The sequence below is a fragment of the Lepidochelys kempii genome, chromosome 3 (assembly GCF_965140265.1).
Source record: "Lepidochelys kempii isolate rLepKem1 chromosome 3, rLepKem1.hap2, whole genome shotgun sequence".
NCBI classification, from domain to species: domain Eukaryota; kingdom Metazoa; phylum Chordata; order Testudines; family Cheloniidae; genus Lepidochelys; species Lepidochelys kempii.
The window spans coordinates 139,058,306-139,077,197 of NC_133258.1; the positions used below are offsets into that span (position 1 = coordinate 139,058,306).

Below are 18,892 nucleotides of genomic sequence, written 5' to 3' on the forward strand. Positions count from 1 at the left end.
TTTTGATTTGGGATTTGCAACATCTCATAATAAAGATGGGTCAATTTATGAAATTTGGATCCCAAGCTGGGGTGGCATTTAAAACACCCCGAAGTTCAGGTGTGTTCATATACAAGGTTTTGATTTGGGCCCAGCTCTTGGCAACAGTTTTGTCTTTTTTGACTCTACCACTAGGTACTGAATTCTAAACATTCACAATATGTAGGTCTTTTGTCTTTTTTAGCAAGCTGTTTTTATGCTTCAGTATTAAACACAAGATCTTAGCATGGTTTCACAAGAGAAATAGTTAAATAAAACCTTGTGCATGAATAAGGCACTAGTAAATGTTTGCAGCAAACAACAATTACAGTGTATATTCTTTAAGAATAAAGCTGATCTCTTTAGAAAAGCCTTTGTAATACGACAGAGTTACCAATGCCAGTTAGAAGGGAGTTAGAGAAAGTGCATCTTCTGGATCCTGTTTGTGAGATCTGTGAGAAACTACTACAGGCAAATTCCTATAGGCATTTGAAAACATGCCATGCAGTGGTGGTGCTCTACAGAGCTAAAGCCAAAGGAAACAGTGGTTCTGATCTCAAATGAACCAGTGCAAATTAACTTAAATGGAGTTACTTCATATTTACTTTGGTGTAATTGCGATCAGAACCTGGTCCACTGCATTTGATCTATTTGAACTACAATAGTACTAACCCAGAAAGAATGATTGGTTATTATCCCCTTTGATGTGTTCTAAAAACTAATAAGATTTCTTTTAAACTCCGTTTCCTCTTTTTTAAATCCAAGGATGCACTTTATCTTTTGTCTAACATACCATACCAAAGCCTTCTGTACTTCTTTGGAGCTGCTGTCATTTGAAACAACTATATTAAAATCATTAGTACATATTTTATACCAAACGAAATTTGTGCCTGCCAGTCCCATTGTAGAATGGCTGACCACTATTTACTGATTAAAGTTATTTAAAAATAAACCCTTCTGTTCATAAATCAGATGGTTCATAAAAACACAGTATACTTTAAAAAAAAAAAAACAACCTGTACTTTTTTGGATGACTGAAGTTCACAAATTTGTTCTTCCAGCACATGGGAATCCATTATACCATAATGGACCAGTACACAATTGTGACTCTACTGCTCCAAAAATCTATCAGATGAAATGACTGCATGTGTGTCATTCATTTGGTATCAGAATTATAAGGTCAGTGGCAACCCAACAATGTCATGAAATCACTTTCTCCTGCCTTGAAAACAAATGCCTTTGCTTTCTTGTTTGACAAAGTTTTGCTCCATTGACATTTTCCATTATCTGTATAAAATGTACTAAAAATTCAATACATTCCTAAGATCAACAATGCAAGGAAGGGAAATATATCAGTGGTTAATAATTTTTATCTTTTTATGTGCTATTGCTAGCAGAAGCTATAACTGCAAACTCTGGAATTTTTGGCTCTTCTGCCTTTGTGCAAGCACTTAATATTAAGTTTATCCCAAGACACATGATTGAAAGATATTCACCTCTAGAGCTTCTCTTGGTCCTTCAGTGAAATTTTGCAAATAAACAGATCTGATTTAAAAAATGATCTTCAACTTTGAATATACTGGATGAAACTCATTGCTGGTGTAATTGCTGAAGTCAGTGAGTCATGGAGTTACACCAGAGATGAATCTGTCCCAATTTCTTTTATAATTATAAAAAACATGCAAGAAATTGAATGACCTATTTTGACACAAAAACACCATTTCACAAAAGGATACTTTTTTGTTTGTTTGTTCGTTTTGTTTTTAAATTAACAAAACAAAGTTTGCCAGGTATGAAATCAACTAGAACAAAACTGTGAAAATGTTCAATAAAATTATTGTACAGCTTTGCACAGCCCTTCATCATTTTCAAAAAGGAGCATTTAAGGGTTTAGGGTTTTTTTCAAACAACGATGCTACACAAAATTGCTGCCTCACTCTTGAGAAATACTTCAAATTGGGAAGATCACATTGTACAGCTAACAAGAAAAGACAGCCCTTCATCTTTATAATAGATTTTTAGAATAAAACATCCTCAGAATCCAGGAATTTCAAAATTAAAGAGACATTGGTATAACAAGAAATAACCATTGAAGGTAGAGGGAATTAAAATTAATAAAAAAATTTGAAATGTGTTAGGTAAGAGGTTTGGGGGAAGAGGTTATAGTGAAAGTTGTCTGGACAAAAGAAAACGTATGGTTTTATTAGGAGATGACAAGGAAGTTGACAGCTAGCTTTAATACATTTTGAGGATAGTGTGAAAATGTAATTCGATACTGATATCAAACTATCTGTTCAAAACTATCAAAATCTCCTTGGATGGCCATATACTTGGACGGAACGATTTACATGGGAGAATACTTGCTCAAACTAGTATCTTTTGCTATGGGGGGAAGTCTGTCCTCCATTATATATCAATACCAGCTGATCTTAGAATGACATTTCATAGCTCAGCTTTCAGTTCTGCCTCAAGGTTCTGCCTAACCAGGATGGGAGGTATGAAAACTGAAGGAGAGGAATCAAAGTATGCTTAAATTCAAATGTGAAAAATCAATGTCGAAGCATAAATGACATTCAATGTAAGAAGTAACAAATTTAAAAGTCATAAATAATTCAATATAGAGAATATAGTTTAGAGAACATTTTATACAAGTGTGCTTTTTTCCTAAAAAAAAAACCAAAAAAAACCCAAAAAAACCCAAACAAAAACATTTTTTTGCCTTTTTGTAGTCTCTTATCTGTAAATATGAAATAGGGTTACAGCAGCCCCGATGTATTTCTTCATTCATCATACAGTAAAATAGTCTTTTTAATTCATGGCAGTCTTATTTGCCACTGCTTTGTTAAGTTTGTGGTTTAAGCAGTTTGGGATTTTTGTTGGTTGCAAACTTTTGGCATAGTGTGAATACCAGTCCCTTTCAAACACAGCTTTAAGTTGCTTAATGATGCTTGTGTTGTTTCCCACGTCTGCTTGGTTGATAACGAGGCCAGCTCCAGCATTTTGAGTAAAATCATTTCCTACCCAGTCAAAATTACCTATAAATAAATGAAAAGAATATGTAGTGAGACTACAACATAAAAAAAGCCAATCCAACAGAATGCAGTATTTCTTCCCACCCTCACCCTCTAGAACAATTACAGGAATATATGTATTTTCTATGACAGCTCAGGAAAAAATTACTTATCTAAAGTATACTGCAATTCATTTCTGCATTTTTGTTACCTTTGCTCAGTCTGAAAGCCAAAACAGGTATTTCACTGTTCTCAGGACTGAAGTCCCTCTCCTCTGACAGAGATTCCACAATCTAGGCAATTTGTTCCAGTGTTTAACTACCCTGATAGTTAGGAATTCCAAAGCAGACTGCCAAGAGTTACAATGCGATCTCACAAAACCAACACTTCCTTATTCACTTTCTCAACACCACTCATGATTTTATGGACCTTTATCATATCCCCCCTTAGTCGTCTGTTTTCCAGTTAAGAATTACTTAACTGCTTTGGATTTAATTATCTTGAATTATTTTGTATCTGCTGCAAACTTTGCCACATCACTGTTTACCCCTTTTTTCCAGATCATTTATGAATATGTTGAATAGCACTGGTCCCAAAACAGATCGCTGGAGGGACACCACTATTTATCTCTCTCCATTCTGACAACTGACCATTTATTCCTATCCTTTGTTTCTTGTCTTTTAACCAGTTACTGATCCATGATCCTTTTATCCCATAACAGCTTACTTTGTTAAGAGCCTTTTGTGAGGAATCTTGCAAAGGCTTCCTGAAAGTCCAAGTACACTATATTTACTGGAGCACCCTTGCCCACATGTTTGTTGATCCCCTCAAAGAATTCTGATGAATTTGTGAGGCATGATTTCTCTTTACAAAAGCTATGTTGACTCTTCTCCAAGACATCATGTTCATCTATGTGTCTGATAATTATGTTCTTTACAATAGTGTCAACCGATTTGCCTGGTACTGAAGTTAGGCTTATCGGCCTGGAATTGCCAGGATTGCACATGGAGTCTTTTTAATAAATTCACCTTACATTAGCTATCCCCCAGTCATCTGGTATAGAAGCTGATTTAAGTGATAGGTTACATACCACAGTTAGTAGTTCTGTGATTTCATATTTGAGTTCCTTCAGAACACTTGAGTGAATACCACCTAGTCCTGGTGACTTATTTCTGTTTAATTTATCAATTTGTTCCAAAACCTCCTCTACTGACACTTCAATCTGGGACAGTTCCTCAGATTTGTCACCTGAAAAGAATGTCTCAGGTGTGGGAATCTCCCTCACATCCTCTGAAGTGAAGACCAATGCAAAGAATTAATTTAGCTTCTCTGCAATGGCCTTGTGTTCCTTGAGTGCTCCTTCAGCAATTCGATCATCCAGTGGCCCCACTGATTATTTGGCAGGCTTTCTGCTACTGTTGTGCTTAAAAATCCTTTCATTGCATAGAAAAGTCAGTGATTAGTATTTATCTTTACTGTGTGCGACTGCACATATGCTATGTCTGAATTCGGGGTAAATTAATGTCAAACTATGCCAGTACATCTAATCCTTAACTGCACAATCAACCTTCATTTGTTTATAGTCAATGTAACAACGAAAGCAGCATGATCATCTCTGTGATTATGTGCTGTTAATTGGTTCAAGTAAGACTTGATTTTTATCACCATGGTTTACTATCTATATTGTTTGAAAACCATTATATTATTATTCATTCTCAGTGTAGAACCAAGTATGGGCTAGGTTCTTTACTGACAGGTAGCAAGAGAGTGTCCATATCAGAATAGCTTAAAATCTAAGGAGACAACAGACAGAAGAGAAGGATGAGAGAAAGGTGAACTCTTGAAAAGCAATGTAGCTGAAGGATGTTAAACATGCATCTTGGTTCATTATTTCTGTATATTTTGTTTTGTTTATCATTTTCTACATGTTAAGGGAGTGGGGATGGATGGAGTGAAGAAGTGTGTTTTCAGGAAGGATGGAAGAATTTTGGATTGGGTCGGGGAGGAAGTTCCAGGTGTGTGGAGCAGCAAAGGAGGAGGTGCAGAGAAGGATATAGGAATTTAGGAGTTGCTGTACTGGATTACATCAGTGATCTAGCTAGAATCCAGACAAGTATCCTTTCTCTGATAATGGCCAGTACGAGATACGTCAAAGAAAGATGCAAGAATTTTGAAGTGAGCAATTATGGAATAACTTGCCCATAAAGGAAGTTTCTTCCTTATCCTTCAGTTAGAGGATGGCTCATGCCCTGAAGCATGAAGGTTTATATCCCTTACACACTTTTGATTCTTGTTTTTTTCTAAATCCTATCAGTTGTAACTGCAAATGGACGCAATGCTGTACTTAGTTGGGTGGCTTTAGAAGGGTGGAGTGGGTGAAGACCGTGGAAAGAAACACCAGAGTGGTAGAAGACGGAGCCATGTTGTGTAGGACCTTCAGTGCATGGAGCTGAAATTTGATCTAGGGATCTGAAGAGCAATTGGACATGGTCAGAGATGCAGAAAAGAGTGATGATTTAGGGGACATCATTTTGGATAGTTTGAAGAGGGTAAGAAAGGCGTGCAAGAGGCCAGAGAGGAAGCGGCTGCAGTACTTGAGGTGAGACATAATAAGGATCTAGAGAGGGCTTTGGTAATGAGAGCAATGGGTATATTTTGCTGACCCTATACAGAAAGCAGCATGATTTAGTGACATTACAAATGTGAGGAGAGAGGGTGAAGGTACAGTGACAGAACACAGGACATTTCACATGACGAAGAATTTATGATGAAATGTTTATAACAAAGCATTAGTTCTTTTGACCCTCAGCTATGGTCTTGTAACCGTGACAATTTTAAAGAAGGCACGCTACACACTGGCCCTAATCTCAATTCAGTGTACAGTCCAAGAAAATGGGTTTATGCTTAGGAGTTCTTCAGGGGCTACAGCTTCATCGAAGAGGTGGAGCGGAGGAGCCATCACAATGTCTGTACTCCTCACCTGTGTGAGGGGAATGGTTGCTGGATGTCTCATTACAACCCCAAATCCCTGGTGCGGTGGCTTCACACAGAGAGTGCCCACAGTGATAGGATCTCTGCTGCACACAGGGGCTGGACACCCCAATTCCTGCCTTACCCTGCCCAGTGGAATTGAACCAGTTCTGCTACAAGTAGGGTCCTCCATGTGAGAGGAAAAGAGGATGGATATTGTACATTTTGCCTTTGAAGGGACTATACCTGACTAGCAGTACAGAACACACTTTTGGAAACAACTATATGCAGAAATAACCTCATCTTGCTGTCCACATATCTCTAATAATGCCAACACATGGAGAAAAACCAAATGACCTTTATGAAAAAGTCAAAATAATTTATTCCAGCTCCAGACAGGGGACACTGCATCTTTGCGTATTCATTTAATTTTAAATAATGTAAGTTGAGAACCCGTCGCCAAAAGGACCCTGAGTGCTGTATATAGACATAAATCCTTGAATTGAAAAAATGTAATCATTTAATTTAGTTTAATCATCCTTGGCACATCGACAAGTCCACAGCAGCTATGCCTAACCCGATGCCTTTTGTACAAAAAAGGTAAATGGAAATAGGGAAAATGGTAATGTTTACACTCACCCAAACAGAAGGGAATGAGCTCTGGAAAGAGGTAAAGGATGGGAGATCAGGCCCTTCTATTCACCCTTACTTATAATACAAGAACAAGGGGACAGTCAATTAAACTGAAAGTCAGACAACTTAAAACTACTAAAAGGATACACTTTTTTCACAAAACACAGAAGTAGTCTGTGGAAATCATTATCACAAGATGTTACTGAGGCCAAAAGCTTAGCAGGATTCAAAAAAGAGTGGATGCTTATATGATAATGAGAATAGCTGGAATTATAAGAGTAAAGATTTTAAAAATGAAAGGAAATAACTGAAGTGTTTTATAAAGGATATAAACCTTCATGATTGAATGGGTATTAGGAAGAAACTTGCCCTAAGGAGCATATTATTCCATGAATGTCTATTGTGGGGTTTTCCGATCCTTCCTCTGAAGTATGAGCATCTGGTATTGGCCACTGTTAGAGTCCATAGGATACTAGACTAGATGGACCACTGCTTGGTTTGGGTATGGCAATTTGTATGTATTTATGACTGAGAGATGTGTATCCTTAAGACGGGACTTAACAGGCAAGGCCCTGCATCAAGTCTGGCCCAGGCAGGATTTTGGATGTCAAGCTAGGCCAAATCAGTTGATGCTGAGTTTCAGGAGATAAGTCAACTACTAAGTGCCTGAATGAGAAAGATATTTCACCGATCTACCCCTTTCTCAGCTCAGCTACTTGAGCTGTGCTCTGCATTTTTTAGGCAGTGAGGAAACTCCCTATGAATTAAAAAGTAATAGATTTTTACTCATGAGAGTTAATAAATCCAAGAATGAAAATTTCCATTCTAAATAGATTATAGTGCTTGCTTTTGCTTCAAGTTTCCAAAGGGTAATTTTACTACTCCATTTAATAAATATTTTAATCAAAATGAACGTTTACACTTAGCTGCATACAGACATTGTTTAAATATACACTTACCCTCTGGGCAATGCCTTCAGATTATGAACCAAAACATGCACAGTACAATGCAGGTATTCTGAAATCAAGCATTACAGTACGCAGGCTGTGTCCCTGGGGTAAATTGCAAAGGATGAGTAGAGTGGCAACTTGTCTTTATGAAGATACCCCAAACGTAGTGATGACATGGCAAATTGTAAGGCTTGTCAGTCTTCACAGAAATTAGAGATTGACATGATCCATTAGATCATCCAATCTATTCCTAAACCAATGCAGGACTGTTCCATGAAGTACATTCTATAGTTGCTTTTTCAGGCTACTCTTATTAATTCAAAAAACAACCACTTCCCTTGGGAAACAATCCATTGGAAGGAAGGAATTCAACTCTTCTACCCCAGCATTGACAAACAGCTTTGTATTGAAAATAGGAATTTTCCACTTAATGTCCAATCTTCAAAGACACTGAATGGGGTTTTTAGCTACTTAATACCCTGCTTACAATCAATTGTTATTTCAGACTTTGGGCTCCAAAGCTATAATGTACTAATCAGAACTGACTGGGATGTGGGATTATTTACCAATATAAGCAGCTCCATCAGTCACCATATATTTATTCCGATTTAATTTGGGAAGGGACGTATTCTTCTGTTCTTTGAGAAAGCAAGCATTCTCTTCTTCAAGATCAAAAAATTTCTGCAGTCAAGAAAAAAGATAATCAGGTTAATGAAAGTTCCTCTCCACAACTTTGCAGAAGAAAAAACAGAAAAATTACAACCCACCCCCTATTTTAAACTGAGAATGAGCTAGTCTTATACAACAACTAACTTCGGTTTATAGGAGATTGTTTAATTCTTGTAAAACTCTACACTTTATTTTATACCCAAACTGTTGTTCTCGATATCACATATGCCTTGGTAGCCAGTAGAAAAATTAACATATACAAAATGTGTGGCTAAGGTATAATAGCGGCAGTGCAATGGCATGTAAAAGAGTGAACACAAAATCCATACTTTTCTACAAGATGAGAGCCAGAAATTTGTTCAACTCTCATTTCCTCATTCATCAAGGGGCTATAGAATTTGAAGTCAGCCTCAGGATACAGTTTGTCAGGCATGCCAATAAACTGAATTAATATTTTTATCTTATATATGTCATAGTTTATAACAGGTGATGTGCCCATCTCAGTAACTTCTTAAGAGTGAGTCTGCAATTTGCAGAGGTAAGACTTTCCATACAACAAGAAAAAAATACATTAATTTTACAATAAGGGAAAATGTCTGAAAGGGTGAGTTTTATGGAAGTAACACAAGTGCATTCTATTTACAGCTCTCATTTACAGTTACTCATTAATACTATTGTCAATGACCTTGCAGAGGTACATATAACAGAGGACAGAAGTTAGCCTGCAGAATCTTTATTCCTTGTGATGACCCTGAGAAGGGGAGAAGCCAGTTTGACTCTCGAAATTCAGATCTAGAATCTAGAAAAAGAACCCTTTTTACTTGTAAACTAGCAAAATATATGGCTCCCATGAAGAGTTTATAGAACATGATCCAAAGCCCACCGATACCAATGAGCGTCTTTCTACTGACATTAATTAGTTTTGGATCAGGCCCATAGAGAGGGGAGCTCATTTTACATTAGTCTGGATGTAAAATATTGTATCTAGAACAGTTAAAACCACTTTCATGGAAATCTTTTTGTTAAGGTAACAAATACTGAAAATTTATTATGCAAACTGTAATGTAAATATCTCTAGTACATTAAAACTGCAAAAACACATGCTCAAATAGATAGACTTGGCTTCAATAAATATGCAGCTTTGGATGAGAGGCAAATAGCTATTTTTAGCACACTGCCAAGAATTTTTCTATTTTTTTCCCCCTCAAAGCTGCAAAATGTTTTCGGTTACAGATGTGTGTCTCTCTTTGTGTTTCATAAAAAAAATGAAAGGTTTTTTATACTGAATTTGTTTACTGTAAATACTGCGTGACTTGAGCCAAAATTACCCATGTAGCTACTACTCAACATGGTACATCATGCCAAAAATGTGCACTCAATTCTGAATATACAGTATCAGGTACACTTGGATGTACCCCCAGTGATAAGCGGATGGCCATGAATACTTTCATGGAAAGAAGAAAAGCAAATCAGGGAGCAAAACAGTTCATTTGAACTAAGGTTACTGCTCTGTAGTGTTTATATGTGTGCTGCATTCATACAAAGAACCATCCCTCCATGGGGTTACAAATGGAATCAGTCTCTGTAGAGTTATCAAGTCAGAGTTTAAGGACAGAATGGGTCACCAGCACCACCAGACACCCACACACTAAACCCCAACAACCGAAATTAGACCAAGGTAGTACAACCCTCAGGAGACTATTACTTGCCACAGGGAGAAAATAGGAGGGACAGAGGTGCACAGTGCTCGAGGCTCCCACAATGACAAGGAAATAAGTGAGATACAGTCAGATAATCATGACAAGTGACCCTCACCCATACACTGCAGAAGAAGGCAACCCCTCCCCCCACTCCAAGTTCTCTGCCAATCTGTTCCAGGGGGAAATTCCTTCCCAACCCCACATATGGCAATCAGTTAGACCAGGGGTCTCAAACACACGGCCCACGGAGTTCTTTGCCGTGGCCCGCCAAGATCCCTGAGCACCCCCGCATCCCTCCCGGTGTTATTTCCTGTGGCCGCTAAGCTCCCCTCACCTGCCGCCCCCCCAGCACGCAGTGTCCCCACTCCTCTGCCTACCTCCAGGCGCTTCCCACCGCCAAACAGCTGTTTGGCAGCACTTAGCGCTTTCTGGTGGGGAGGGGGAAGGAGCGGGGAGCCACGCACTCAGGGGAGGAGGCAGAGAAGAGGCAGGGCAGGGGCAGGGATTTGGGGAAGGAGTTGGAGTAGGGGCAGGGAGGGGGTGGAATTAGGGTGGGGACTTTGGGGAAGGGGTTGGAATGGGGGCGGGGAAGGAGTGGGAAGAGGCGGAGCCTCATAGAAGGGGTGGAGTGGGGGGGCCGGGGGCACCAGGCGGGGGGCCTTTTGTACCTTTATATGAAAAGGTGTCAGTGATGCAGCCCTCGGGCCAATGTACTAGTCCTCATGTGACCCTCATGGTGATTTCAGTTTGAGATCCCTGAATTAGACCCTGAGCATGTGGGCAAGCATCAGTCAGCCAAGCACCTGGTAGAGAGAATGCTTGGTGCCACCTCAGAGCTAACGGCCAGATTAAGATCCCTAGAAGTCACAATAGATTTCACCAGAACATACAGATGAAGAAAATATTTAAATGATTCAAACAATGATCATAAAGTCGTCTGCACTGTGAAGGACCTTGCAATTAGCTGCCAGATGAACCTTTAAAGATGATACCTGAAGCCTGACCAGCGATAGCAGATACTTCAGCAATATTTGTACCGAGCAAGGTTCTAGAAATGATCTGCCGTACTTCACTATAGTGTGAACTGTTGTTGTAGCTGTGTCGGTCCCAGGATATTAGAGACACAGGGTGGGTGAAGTAATATCTTTCATTGGATCAAAGAGCGATGAGAGAGACAAGCTTTTGAGCCACACATGTCGGAGGAAGAAGTTGGTCAAATAAAAGATATTACCTCACCCACCATGTCTCTCTAATACTTCAATATGACAATAATAAAAGATGATAAAGCAATATCCAATATCTTTGGTTCTGTCAAGGAGTCCTTTAGGTAGATAGCTTTGGGGACAAATACGGGACACAAGAGGTTATACTAGCTATGGCCAGGCCTGATACAGATCAAATCAAACCTTAATTTCTTCAGACCAAGAAAATGGTCAAGTAACATTAACTGGGGAGGTACACATGTAGTAAAAGGATTGAGAGGCAGGGTTTGAGTGATACATCTTATGGGGGGGGAGGGGGAAAACTGAATCCACTAGAGAATTCCTTCTCAACCTCAAATGGAAAGGAAGCAGAGTGATGGTTTCAGCAAAGTTTCAGCAATCTTTGAGGGGCAGGCAAGGTCATTTTGCGATGAGATCATTCAGATGGGGGTACTCCCAGGCCAAGAGAATAAAGGAGGGTTTGATCCAGAGACAGTCTATCCTGTTGGAAACAGAGTTGATACTGAGCAACCTGTGTCTGTACCATACTGTCTCTACTTTACCACCTACAAGGGAGGGGAAGCTGCATTCTTGAAGTCCATAGGCTGATGGAACTGCTTTGAGCTTTTGGGTTAAAAACAAAACACCCTCCCCCCAATCCCACCCAAAAAAACAAAACAAAAAAACCCAAAAACCAGGCTTGGGTTTTACTTTGCACAACAAAGGAGGAGCTGAATGGGAGAGCAGCCACAATGACTCTTTAACTGATACAACCTTGGCCCAAGACAGTGCATTTATCAAGGTACATAGCGATATCCTGTGTTAACTCCTTTTAATGCTTCTAAGGTCTGCACATCCCATTATGTGAACACAAGTGCTATCGTAAAGATGATTTCATGAAGAAAAGCAAATGGATATTTTATCTTTCCAAATGACAAGGTCTGAATGCCAGGTCATTTTGTTTTGCTTTTTGTTTCCTTGCACAGTTATGTTACTTAAGGTAAAATAACCTGGCCTCTTATCACATGCAAATTGTGGGCTCTTCCTGAGATCAGCCATCAAGGTAGTATCTTAATGCCAAATTACTAAAATATTTTCAGCCAGTCTGGCTGAATTGGACAAAACTTGTATTAGGTTACTGTGTGTAGCATCACAGGCAGGGCTGGAAAGTGTGAACCCAGCAGGACAAACATAGATGGCTTGAAAATGTAATGCATACTTCAGGCAAAGCAGATAACTCATTAACAATTTGACATCCTGGCTATTGTTCGCAGAAGCTCTCTCCTCTCGCAGAAGCTCTCTCCTCTCACAAAAGCAATTATGCAACTGGAACTTTGTTACTGAAACAAGTCAGTTGTTCAAAGGCATTCAGTACCACACACTAAATCCTCCAGTGCACACCATCAGTTAAAGCACTGCATTAGCAATGATCTATTTTGGGCTGAGGAGGCATTTCTCCTTTAAAGGCCGATTGCAAGAGTTTATAGCTGTAAAAATAAAAATGTTGCCACCTGAGATTAAATCTCCTCTTTGCTCATCCAAAAGGTGAATTTTTGTCTACATGTGAGAAAATTATATTTAGACATTTTTGGGTTATTTGGGGATTAGGAAAAGGTTTTATTATGCTTCACTCTGTCAGACAATTACCATGGGCTAGATCCATGAAGGAACTTGGATGTGACAATACATTTTTCTGGGCACCTTTCCACACAGTGGAATCTACAGCCCAAGTTAGGTGCCTAGGCTCCCTCTGCGATGCATGTGGAATGCAAAGTGTCTAAGAATTGGATCCACAAAATCCAACATGCTGAGCAGGGAGCTGTTCAAACTAGCCAGCAGGAAATATTGAGGAGAGGGGTGTGGCCTAAATCCGTACCCCTCATGGAGACTTAGGCTTTGTCTACATTACCGCTTTTATCAGTAAAACTTTTGTCAGTCAGCAGTGGGGAAACACTTGACCAACATAAGTTATACCGGCAAAATCGCTGGTGTGGACAGAGCTATGTTGGCAGAAGAGGCTCTACCCAAACACTATGGAGGATAGCATGGGAAGCTGGCATTTCTATGGGGGGCAGAGTTAAGGCAGTATGGTTACCTTAACTATAAATTTCCATATTTGCATAGATTATAAGGCCAGAAGGGATCACTATGATCATCTAGTCTGCTTGGTTTTCTTGTAGATGCAACTTCACTCTGAATTTTCTGGGTTTCTAACTTCAGTTCACGGTTAAACTCTAATATTCTTGAAACGTAACATACACATCACAACACTGAGAATTTAGGGTGTCGGCTCACCCAGTAAGTTTTTTACATGGGATTTAGTTTGGGTTTAAATTCCTTCATTCTTGTGAATAGAATATGTACCCCAGGGCATGAGAGTGTCATATCAGACTGGTTTCAGAGTAACAGCCGTGTTAGTCTGTATTCGCAAAAAGAAAAGGAGGACTTGTGGCACCTTAGAGACTAACCAATTTATTAGAGCATAAGCTTTCGTGCCTCACGAAAGCTTATGCTCTAATAAATTGGTTAGTCTCTAAGGTGCCACAAGTCCTCCTTTTCATATCAGACTGACAGACAGGAAAACCAGTCAAAATAAAACAACCACCAAACTGAACCTTTACCCAAAACGAACACTGAGTGGAAACCAATTTTTTCCAGAGTTCAAGTTTAACTGTTCTTCCCCATCTTTTTTTATTTAACATTTTTCTATAATGTTACCCTTTCTGATTCTGGCTAGAAACAAAAATGTACAAAGGAAATAAGCAAGCAAGCATAATTTAAGGAAGTATAAGCTCAGATAGCTTTGGCTGAGCTTTAGGATGTCAATCACAACAAAACAACCTCTGTAGGTTAGTCTGTCATTAGTTAAAATTCAGTAACACAGCCCACTATGCAAAAATCTTTTTGATGGACAGCATAAAGCTAATTGGAAGTTCTTATCCCATCTCTGTACCTGGGTTTAAATCTGAGGGTTGTAATTAGTGTGTTGAAAGTTGCCTTACCATATGTGTTTCAGACTGAAAATCGTCTGTATGCAATATGTTTCAGATAGTATTATCACCAGGAATAAGAAACCAATAATATACAAGGAACGTATCACAGAAAACCATCCCTGCTTGTTGTGTTCATAATTTTACATCTTACTGTACAAGTATCATTCAATGTGTGAAACAAAAGATGTGCAATGTTAATACTGGTGTTCTGCAGTCAGCACTTAGTTTTCCTTTGGTTGTTACTGCGAGTCCTGCTCAGGCAAAGAGTCTAAGGCTATATTAGCCTTTCTAAGAAAGAGAGGAAATATACCAGCCCAGGAACTATACTAATTAACAAACACTGTACATTATTCGGTGCTCTAATTGTTCCAAAAAAAAGAAATTACCTACATTTTCCCTTAAGTACTTAGTGGCTGAGCACTGGAAAAGATAACATTTAAAAGAACTGTACTAATAAGGTTCCACAACATTACTGATACTAATTGCATGTGTAACAGTCTCACAGACCTGTAGGCTGTTAACTAACATTAGCTCCTAGAAACTTCTACTCTCCGAATGGTTCAGCCTTTTTCTTAACTTTGCTACTATAGTCAAGAGTGTTGCTGTGACAGCAGGGTGTGGCTCAATAATGGAATTGTTATGTTATTTCATTTTAAAAGACTTTTGGAGGAGAGGAGTAGCAATTGTATGTCCCGGGGAAGAAATGTAATTCAGGTGAAACCTGAAAGAAGAGGATGGAGGCAATGCAGATTGGGATGGGAATTGCAGCCATTGATGACTAATGCCTGAACCTATCTTGGAGAACTTTATTTTACTTTTCTCTTTAGTTTTTATTGTATTTACATTATTTGAGAGCTTTACCTGAGGAGTGGAAGGAGAGGATGGAACTAGAGCAAGGAGTGGAGAAAACTTAAGTTGTGGAAAGTTAAGAATGGACATAAAAAAAGAGAATGGAGGAAGATTGATCCATAAAGGCCGGAAGGCTCTGCCTCAGACAGGTGAGTTGGGTGTATGTAATTCACATGGGAGCCATATGAACACCATACCAAAGCTGTCATGGAACTGAATACTGTCCTTGTGCCAAACTGCCAACGCTCTCATTTGCTCCAACTTCCTTCTGCATGTTTAAAACTCAGGGGTAACTTGTCCCTATGGTTTAAGGGGAATTCAAAATAATGGGAGCTGTGCTAACTGTGCCCAAAACGTATCAAGTCTGACACTGGTATATTCAGACCTCACAGGGAAAATGGATCTAGTATTGGTTGGCTTTATTTACTGAGTGCAAAAGTACATACATTCAGTGATGTACGTAACCAGCTTCCATATCAGCTATTAGTCCAATTAACAATAACCATCTTATGTGAATTACTGAAAAAAAAAATCAGAACTTCAGCAGACAATTTTTCTCAAATGGGATGGGTGCCTCAGAGAGGACTGTTCTTTTACTTCCAGTATCGTTCACTGAATTTCATAAATATCTTAATTCATTAATAATTATGTCAAATTTAATGCAACAACAATCATAACTCTACCCACTACTGTGAAGTGCAGCACATGTGGTGTTAAATACTTCTTTATACACTGCATGTGCAATGTGGCCAAGTAATAGTTCTGTGTTCAGAACTTTGAATGAACTGCATAATGTCCATGTAAAATCTGCATTTATTTTATTTACTGTGATAAAGAGGAAGAAGGTGCTAGTGTATTTGACAGTCAGATCACTTTATTCCACAATCATATAAGCAGTCCAGTGATGGCACATTCTCTTCAATTTAAACAAGACGTAAAACTGTGACTCACTTGGTTCCGTTTCTCCAGGAGAGACCAGATTTAGTGTTGTGAACACAGGACTGGGAGCCCGGATCTCCTGAATCCTAACCATGGCTGTGACACACCGAGTCATGGGACAGTCATTTAACTTTTCTTCCTCGGTTTTGATATGTATAAAATGGGAATAATACTGATTTACCTCACAGGGGGGAGTGTTAGGACTAGTTAGTGTTTGTAAAGTTCCGGAAGATTAAAAACACCACACTATGTAAGTGATAAATATTACTATCTTCCTCAGTTTGGCTTAGCAGAACAGTGCCACTGTACAAACAAATAACAGAGAGAGTCCCTGTCCCCAAGAACGTGCATTATATGATTATAGCATGTATGTTGTTACCACTGCCATGTGAGATCCAAATTCTGCACAATTGTTACCAAAACTGAAGAGCATTCAGGAGTCAATACAGTAAAATGAAAGGAATTGTTACAAAAGCGGACCAAATTCAAACTTGTAAGGGTGTGTAACATCACTGAAATCTATCTAGTAACTTGGCCACATTGATCATAAATTACAGTGAACAGTGTGCAGGATACTACAAAATATTTCACTTGCAAAAGGGGACTGAATTGGGGTTAATGATGCATTTACCCTTGCTACTAGTTCATTAAAGTCTATTGCAGTAAGTCAAGAGTTGTGTGTACACCAGGGCTAAATTTGGCCCAAAATTATGCATTTCTTGTGGTTTTCAATGAAATGTTAAGGTTTCCACAGCAACATAGATAATCTTAATATACTTATTGTTAGTATTTATTTTTGTGCACTGAAAACATCTTAGACTCATTCTGAACCAATATGGTGTATACTTACAACTTTTAAACTACAGCTGGGAACCTCAATACAAATAGCTTTAAGAGATGAAACAAAGTTAAACGTAAGGGGATCTGTGTCTTTTGAGAAACTTATGAGGAGCCGGACTTTAATGCTTCGTAATACTAATGCTTCTCTTATCTTCCCATCCAAATACGGCCAGTACCTGTGGAGAAAGCACACAATACATTCAGGTAAAAAGCAATCAATTAGATTTTTACCCAGGCAGACCTAGCCCCACTAGGGAAAACTAAATACAACTAAACAAAACATGAACAGCATTTGTCTGCAGTCTAAGGAATCAAACTGAGGTGGCAGGAAGTTGTGCTAGACCCTTACCACTCTATCACCCTGCTTCACACAAAACCAACCAATCCTGGGGGCAGTGAGGCCCTACTGGCCTGTGTGAGTTAGTATGCCCAATCTCTCCCTGGGTGGGTGGTTGCAGAGCTGCCCCTGTAGATGCAAAGACTCATTCAAAATGAACTTCTAGTCCCCCCACACCCAGTGGAGTGATGCACGTCATCAACAGTGTTAAAGTAGATTGGAATAGGAAGTGCAATTCCAAAGAAGAGGGTGAGCTATCAGAATGCACTGCTTACCCAAGCCAGGGAGAGAACAAGAACTCCTCTCAGTTTTAAGCAGAAGGAGCTGCCAACTCCTTACTTTTTAAAGCCCTGATTGTCAGCCTCTCTCCCATTCTGGGATCTCAGGCCTAGGATTATAATAACCACAAGAAGTTCCTGCCGGGGGGAAGGGAGGAAAAAGAGGAAGAGAGATACCCAAGAGCAGGGTCCCTATATTCTTTGGGTGGGACGGGAGTTTGCTCACATGAGGACTCGTCTCTCCCCCACCGTCACTGTCCAATTCCTGGGGAGTTGGTGAATTCTTACCCCAATGTGACAGCTGTCTCTGTGGCACTATTCCTACGGTCCTTGGCCCAGAGCACTCAACATGGGTCTAGAGATCCCACTCCTGGAGAGGGAGCAGGCCAGAAGTGAGAGATTCTGGCAAGAAACCCAAGGGAGATGTGCAGCTCCCTTCTACCATCAATCTAGGGAGATTGCCAAAGAAACTCCTTTATTGGGAGGCTGGGGGGATAATGCCAATGGGGAAGCTATGGCAGTGCATTAAGTTTAAAGCCATGCTGCCAATAAAACTGCAAGGGACCTCTCTGTGTAGGTGGTCCTATGCCTCAAGCCACATGGATCTTTGAATTAATCAGGATAGGGGCACAGATCAGCTGGTTCCTCTATAGAGTGGGGAAAATCCTTGCCTCCTCCCTAACAGAGCAACACTACAATTAAAGTTACAAAAGATCTATTCCATTTTAAACCACTAGTATAGCTTTAGACAGTAACTTTCTCCAAAAATGTTCTTGTGGGTCTCAAAGGTCTCACATCTGGTCTCAGGTTTTGGAAGGGTTACACATAACCCCCTCTTTTTTTTCAATTATGCAAGGGTGAAAAAGGCATAAATACAGATTTTCAAAAGAGCCAGCAACCATCATTAAGGCGCCTGATTTAAGTGGCCAGATATCCAAAAGGTTCAGCTCCCAGCACCTTCCTCTGAGTGCAATGGGAGCTACTGGATACTTGGTAGTTCTCAATTTAGCCACTTATTCAGCTCCAACTGAGGGGAGGGGAAGCTGAATAATTTTATTAAGATTTGGCTCCAGTTGTAGGTCCTGAGCACTTTTGTAAATCTAGGCCATAAATACATTGTGCATAAACTTTTTTGACTTTTTTTGCTATGAGCTAGCTATAATGTAATATTGGTGGAAGTGCAATCTGTGCTGAGTTTAAAAAGGTCTGTTTTTTAAAATAAAATTATGACAGTTTCCATACTGTGTATTAGTTCCTTCAATATGTTCTCTCTCTTTCATACACACAGACACTATCTGGTATTCATAAAGTGCCAATAGCCATTGTATCTAGGTGCTGAATACAGTAACATAGGAAACAAAAGTGAGTTCTACTGTTGTTTTCCTGGATCTGTCACGTCACTCATAGATGGTCAGACTATAGAATCATAGAATATCAGGGTTGGAAGGGACCCCAGAAGGTCATCTAGTTCAACCCCCTGCTCAAAGCAGGACCAATTCCCAG

General features: G+C 39.5%; 1 protein-coding gene across 2 annotated transcripts in view; it reads right to left on the reverse strand.

Moving 5' to 3' along the window:
- Positions 1-2,721: 2,721 nt before the first annotated feature.
- PLD5 (phospholipase D family member 5) overlaps positions 2,722-18,892 on the reverse strand; it is a 237,965-nt gene continuing 221,794 nt past the window's right edge. For both annotated transcript variants that reach the window (XM_073335270.1, XM_073335271.1), the window contains 3 exons: positions 16,785-16,950; positions 8,149-8,263; positions 2,722-3,053 (listed from right to left, as the gene is read on the reverse strand). In XM_073335270.1, coding sequence (XP_073191371.1) covers positions 2,827-3,053; positions 8,149-8,263; positions 16,785-16,950 — 508 coding nt within the window. In that variant the 3' untranslated portion in view covers positions 2,722-2,826. The remainder of the gene's footprint in view (positions 3,054-8,148; positions 8,264-16,784; positions 16,951-18,892) is intronic.